Below are 7,500 nucleotides of genomic sequence, written 5' to 3'. Positions count from 1 at the left end.
GAACTGTTTCTTCAGGTCATAATCGTGAATTCTGTTGGGTATCATGAAACAAACGTCTCGTTTCGAGCGTCGCCCGTGGCCAGTTCGGTTCAGCGCCCCCTTTCTGGGGGAGGTCCCATTACGGGGGGAAACAGATCGCCTCATGCGTTGACGCTGAACCGTATTATTTCAAATCCCCCAGAGGTCAGAGGTCATGGTATAATTGTGCGTTCCAGTGGAAATATATTTTTTCAGGTTTTTTTTGTTGTATCCAAAAATAGACAGAGTGCAGAGCATGCAAAATTGTTGGAAAGAAAAATCATCTTAGTTCCTCAGAACATGCTTGTCAAAAATCATGAAAAAAACCTTTTAAAATCATGCAAAAAGAAAAATATGAGTTGTGAAAAAAATAACATTACAGTCAATAACAAAACAGGCAAAATCTGTAGTAGATATAAAACATCATTATCATGGAGAAAAAATAAATTAAATTAGAGAAAATAAAACTATCAAAAACCAATGACAAAACGAATAATGTGTTGTTCCACATTTACAATGCATTACTTGTGTCTCAGCTGGTGGAGTGGTCTACAGACTCTGTTTACATGTAATCCACTGGATATCGATGTATCAAATCCAAATCATTTGTTTAATTTATCTAATAATGTAATTTTGTAGAACGTTTTATAACCCCCCAAAAATCTTCCGGTTTATTAAAATTGTGGTTGAGAGACGTGATTTCTTCTAAATGAGATATTTCATAAGATTGTTGCAATTGAATTAATGTGAGAAAATTTAAATCCTCAACTCTGTTTTTATTATTCTATGACATATATATATATATATATATATATATATATATATATATATATATACATATACATATATATACACATATATATATATACAGTATATATATATACATATATATATATATATATATATATATATATATATATATATATATATATATATATATATATATAAACTCAAATTAAAAGAATATTGCAAGTATGACTGAATATATTTGATAAAATTAATAGTAATATTTTGGAATTCTTAGCTACTCTTGAACGAATATTCTTTTTTATCAAAATATGTATTTTTGAGAATAGCACCACAATGACTTTTAAAAATTAATTCAATATCAAATGAATAATTTCACAATATCAAATTTTGCGTATAAATTTCAACGTCGGTTTTGCAAAATCTCTCGCGCAAAATATCCAGTGGATTTAAGCAGCCAACTCCATCTTGATACTGCATAAGAATATGTCCTGTGTGGAGATCTCTGGGCTTTATGAAGGATAGAGCAGCAACTGTGTCGACAGTAACCAGTACAAAAAAAAAAAATCCTTTCTATCATGATGATATATATTATGTATATATACTGTATACACAATGTATGTGCACAGACTATGCCCACACTTACGATCATTAACGTCCATTTTTCCTTTTGCAATTTTCGATGGTAGTCTATCTATAAGACAAGAGAATATGTCATTTCTGTAAAAGATATCTAAATGAAGAGGTACAGAACAAAAGAAACAGGTCAAGAGGAATAAAAGGTGTTTAGGTTTTATCAGATCAGAGAATTCTGTGAGGTAGATGTGATCGTATGCACATTAATGGAAGCTAATCGTGTTGGAATCATACTTAATATAATCCTTCTTTCGCGTTTTGAAAAAATATCATATCTTTTTTGGATTGATTCTTGTCAAGAACTTTGATGAATAAGACATACGCTTAAATGTTCCCTCCCTAAATAAGTTGACAGTGAGGGATGTTGAATGCATTTATAACATCATACTAAATCATTTATCATCGTTCTTTCACGTCATAAGAAAATATATCTTTTCTGGATGGATTCTTGTCAAGAACTTTGATGAATAAGACCTACGCTTACATGTCCCCTCCCTAAATAAGTTGACAGTGAGGGATGTTGAATGCATTTATAATATCATACTACAGCATATATCATGATTCTTTCACGTCATAAGAAAATACGTCTTTTCTGGATTGATTCTTGTCAAGAACTTTGATGAATAAGACAAACGCTTAAATGTTCCCTCCATAAATAAGTTGACAGTGAGGGATGTTGAATACATTTATAACATCATACTACATCATTTATCATCATTCTTTCAAGTCATAATATCACATTTGCCCAGGACTGATTTTCATCATGAAGTTTTTAATATAAAAAAGCCCTTTAATAAACATAGTCCCTCTGAATAAATTGACACTGAGGGATATTGAATGTATTTCTAACATAAAAACACTTGCCTTACCTCAGTGATTGTTACATATCCAGATTTCAATATTTTGGTATTACTCTAAGCTACGCAGTCAATGTCATCTGGCAAACAATTTCGTTGAATACAACTTCGCATTTGAAAATGTTCTGACTTGCCATAGTTTTAATATATAAAGCTTTAGCTTTACTTCACAAGGACAAAGATTCACAAGACAATTTCCTAATCATTCGTTAACTTTTTACACCTGTTGGGTGATATTTGCTTAACGTCTTGTGCAAATAGATTACATAGTATATGAACTCTATCCTTATAATATAATGGGTAATTACTTCTGAAATCCTGTTAAAACACTAATTATAAAAAACATAAATACAAAATAAATAATCATCTCGAACATCAGGTTTGATTCCAAAATAGCTATTATCCCAAATGATAGAAGTCACACCCTCAAGAAAAAATATCAGAAATATACAAAAAATACCCCATTTCGAACATCAGGTGATCATTATTCGTCAATTCAGTGTGATTCCAAAATAGCTATTATCCCCAAAATGATAGAAGTCAAACCCACAAGAAAAAATATTAGAAATATACCAAAAAGAGTGAAATGAACAACAACATCAATAACAAAAACCATCAATAACTCGAAGGGGATTTCGTGATAAGAGATAAAACACTCAGAACTCTTCAAGTTTGCAAAATGACAAACTGAACATCATCATCAGAGGCAGCATTAGAAGATGATGAGATACTAACCCTTCCTTTCCTCTCCTTGTCGGCCTCTATACGCGCGATCTGCGAGGCCGTCAAATTGAACTCTCCGTATTTTAAGAATTTCTCAACTTCGGCCTTATCGCGAATCATTGAAGGGTCGGCCAAGGGCAAGGGCCGCGTCTCGGCGATTTTCTGCAGCTTGCGGTAATTATTGGTTCGGTCCATTTGCCTTTTCCTCTCTCTTACCTCCCAAAGCCAGTCAGTTTGCTTTGGATCCTTTTTTATTTTTAATCACATTGGGTTTATTGGTTTGGTTTTCAGTTTATTTCGATGCAACATGATTTTTCGAAAAAAAAATTAATTTTTAAAATCATGATTTTTGTATAAATTTGATATTTACAATCACGTTTTTTGTATAATTTTTATATTTACAATCACGATTTTTGTATAAATTTTATATTTGCAATCACGATTTTTGTATATTTTTTTTTTCATTTTTGAAATCACGATTTTTATACAATTTTTATATTTACAATCACGATTTTTGTATAAATTTTATATTTGCAATCACGATTTTTGTATGATTTTTTATTTTTAAAATCACGATTTTTGTATAATTTTCATTTTTGAAATCACGATTTTCGTATAATTTTTGTTTAAAATCACGATTTTCGTATAATTTTAATTGTTAAAATTAAGATTTTTGTATGTTTAAAATCACGATTTTGTTTTGGTACCAACGTTAGTAATCACGATTTTTAATTTAGAAAAATAAGTATTATGCAAAAAAATTATTGTTAGGTTTTCAAGGCCCGTGAGCCAAACATAGTTTCAATTATTTATCAGAAAAAACATTTTGAGTTACAACCAATGATTTCATTAGGAGGTTGTTAATGGGTGGACATAAGTTGTTAATGAGGCCCACAGTGAGAGTTTGGGAAGGAGTCCATCAATTTCCATCACAAGGAGTTACAGGAGATGTGAGTTCACATGTCAGGTCAGTTGAGGGTCAGTAGATGAAAGAGGTCACCGTTGAATCAGCCACATTCGCATCATGAAAGATGAAAAGAAAAATATTAGCATGTTACATTCGCAAGAGATGCATCGGTTAGAGTTTCATGTAGTGCCAATCATGTAGTGCCAATCTGGGATGATCAAGTTCTAACGCTTTGGAAACGATATTGTATTGATCATCAGTACTGTGGATCTATGTTCTAACGATTGCAAATGATAGCATTGTATTTATCATCAGGACAGTGGATCTAAGTTCTAACATTTTGGAAATGATAACTTTGTATTTATCATCAGGACAGTGGATCTAAGTTCCAACACTTTGGAAATGATAACTTTGTATTTATCATCAGGACAGTGGATCTAAGTTCTAACACCTTGCAAATGATAGCATTGTATTTATCATCAGGACAGTGGATCTAAGTTCTAACACTTCGGACAGTGCTATATTAATCCATGGAAGAGCCAATAGGTTTCAAGCTTGTTTGGGTCCCTCAACACCCGCCAATGCATGTCCCCAACCCACTCAAAATTTTACGCTTTCCTTTCGTATAATAATATTACGAACTAGTGTACGCTACCCATAAAAATGACGGCTAAATATTTAAATGAATATGGATATGCACACACACCTACCCCCTCTCACCAGGTATGACTACTCCCTCTCCCTCCTATACAAGGGAAGGGGAGAGCCCAGCGTGACCAGAAATATATTTATATATATTACATTGCACGTTATTATATGAGGGAGAAGAAGTAAATAATCCATAGTTTTAACATTTAACATTAAAATAAGAATAAAGCAGCATAGGCCCCTTCTTTTGCTGGACCAATAGGCTTCAACCTAGTCAGCTTTATTGATAATACGGCACTGCACCAAGAACCAACTTCATAACATAAGCGAAATAGTATTTATTGGCAAAGAACATTGATCCTTTTCCCAAACTGCATTCCATGAATGACCTACAATTAACAGTTGTAAGAATGTTACCAAAAATATATACCTGCTCCCGAATATGCTGTTGAAACAAAATATCAATGCAAAACAAAATATAAGAGAAAAAAACCAAAAAACCTCAAAAAGAACAAAAATAAAATATTTGTTATAAAACAAAAACATAATGTAAAAAAAAGTACCCTCACCAGAGAGTAAACAGTATCCGGAAAACAAGATGTATGAATTCGTAATAATTACATCATCAATCAGTTCATCAATAGCATGTAATTAAATACTTTCGAAACAATAAAGTAAACTTATTGATAAAAACTAAAAAACTATAAAAAAACACCTAAGAGTTTCCGGCACTGCTTACTACCCAGGGTAACGTTTGACCACTCGCTTTCCAAAAAAAGCTACCTACTGGAAATACTTTTTCTGGTCTACTTGCTATCGTTATCGTCGAGAGAACATCTACTGGGTCCTAAATGGGGGAGAGATCACAAAAAAAAACCTCCAGTTATCTCAAAATGATGAGCCTGAAATGATTTTAGGACTTAATGCGAAAAAACACACTTCTCTTATTACTAATTCTTTTCCTTTTGTTGCGTCGGCTTGAAAAAAACCAGGGTATGAATTTCTACTGGACTCTACTTGCATTTGGGATATTGTGGTGATTTGTTTGAAATGGCTCCGATGATTATAAGATACTGATCATAAGCAAATTAAGCTGGTGATGAATATGGTCAAGGTGGTTTGAGAGCAAGACAATATATACAGTATATACATATATATATATATATATATATATATATATATATATATATATGTATATATATATATATATATATATATATTTATACAGTATATACATATATATATATATATATACATATATATACATATATATATATATATATATATATATATATATATATACGGTATATGTATATACAGTATACATATATATATATATATATATATATATATATATATATATATATATATATTTTATCGATATTGTATACCATATACAGTTATATACTGTATATATACATATATACATGTATATTATGTATATATACTGTATACTGGCATGTATATAATATACACATGAATAATAATTAATGAATATTACGGATTACATAAGTAATCCTTACACCAAATTCCTTGACATTGCCACCATGGGCTTATCGGAGCCATTGCAACAAATGATCACCACAGCATTTGACTGCCTGAAGGGTTGAGAGCAAATCTACAAGGGTCCACGTTCTAATACGCCCATGTTACTGATAGGAGGGATAAGCTTTCTCCTGTAATGTTCAACAGTCTACAAGGTATGGCTTTCCAGCAATGGTTGTTGTATGTCTACAGGGATTCTATTATGGGCAAAATCTTTTGCTGTCAGTAAGAAAGATCTTCGGCTGAGAGGGACTGTCAAGGTTAAAAGAAAAAACTTGGAAAACTTTGAAATCTATAAATCCTTTTTTTTTTAAAGTTGATAAAATAAAAGCTTAATGCACACTACAAAAGTAGAAAAGTAATATACCTGAACCACGGTTTTTCTGTACCTTGTAGGTAATTAAACCTGTGTTTGATACAGATATAAATCTAGAATTAAAGGAAGATGTTTGAATACATAGGTTTGAGTCAAAGTGTTTTTCCCGCGTGGTTATGAGTACAGTATTAAATATTTAAACGGAAAATGCACGCACGTTCTTGACTCTTTATTGTCAAACTGGCTTTTTAGTTTAATTATTACAGAATGAGTAGCCATAAGTGTTTAGCCATTTGTGCATTCGTGAGATAAAATGCAAGATATTCATTGAATTATTCCTGGAAATATAACCTTCCTATTACGTCATCTCATCTAAAATCAGCTGATATGAAAACCTTATAAAATTCAGCAGAAATTTACTGAATCTCGAACTTCAGTTCTTATATTCCTGGAAATATAACCTTCCTATTACGGCATCTTGTCTAAAATCAGCTGAAATGAAAAGCTTATAAAATTCAGCAGAAATTTACTAAATCTCGAACTTCAGTTCTTTTATTCCTTGAAATATAACCTTCCTATTACGTCATCTTGTCTAGAATCTGCTGAAATGTAAAGCTTATAAAATTCAGCAGAAATTTACTAAATCTCGAACTTCAGTTCTTTTATTCCTTGAAATATAACCTTCCTATTACGTTATCTTGCCTAGAATCAGCTGAAATGAGAACCTTATAAAATACCAGTGGAAATTTACTAATTCTTGAACTCCAGGTCTTGAGAATACGCCTTTGACACAGAGAGGTATAAATAAGTTATTTTTTTGGGCCCAGAAAGATATTCAAACCAACTGCTTAACATCAAAAGAAACCTGAATAAACCTGAATGATATTCTGAAAGATCACAATCTCTCTCAATCTTAATTCATGCAAACATAATCATTAACTCAACGTTCTTTTGAATTTTTTTTTCTTTGTGAATTATAAAGGCTTTTGGTAACCTTTTCTTTTATATAACTCAAGAATTATTTCCTTCTTCAAAGTTAACGTTAACGGTCGTTATATATTTTTTATCAGCATATAGCAAAACGAGAGGAAATTATATATATA

At 31.4% G+C, this 7,500-nt stretch overlaps 1 protein-coding gene across 3 annotated transcripts in view; it reads right to left on the bottom strand.

Annotated features, from left to right (window-relative positions):
• The window catches only part of LOC137620511 (voltage-dependent calcium channel subunit alpha-2/delta-3-like), a 263,284-nt gene that overhangs the window by 160,207 nt on the left and 95,577 nt on the right, over positions 1-7,500 (bottom strand). For all 3 annotated transcript variants that reach the window (XM_068350700.1, XM_068350701.1, XM_068350702.1), the window contains exons 9-10: positions 2,994-3,227; positions 1-153 (exon numbers count right to left, since the gene is read on the bottom strand). The exon at positions 1-153 is cut by the window's left edge and continues 57 nt beyond it. In XM_068350700.1, the coding sequence (XP_068206801.1) occupies positions 1-153; positions 2,994-3,227 (387 nt within the window). The remainder of the gene's footprint in view (positions 154-2,993; positions 3,228-7,500) is intronic.

This window comes from Palaemon carinicauda, chromosome 27 (assembly GCF_036898095.1).
Source record: "Palaemon carinicauda isolate YSFRI2023 chromosome 27, ASM3689809v2, whole genome shotgun sequence".
In the NCBI taxonomy this organism is placed as follows: Eukaryota; Metazoa; Arthropoda; class Malacostraca; order Decapoda; family Palaemonidae; genus Palaemon; species Palaemon carinicauda.
This window is presented reverse-complemented; position numbering and strand designations above follow the sequence as displayed.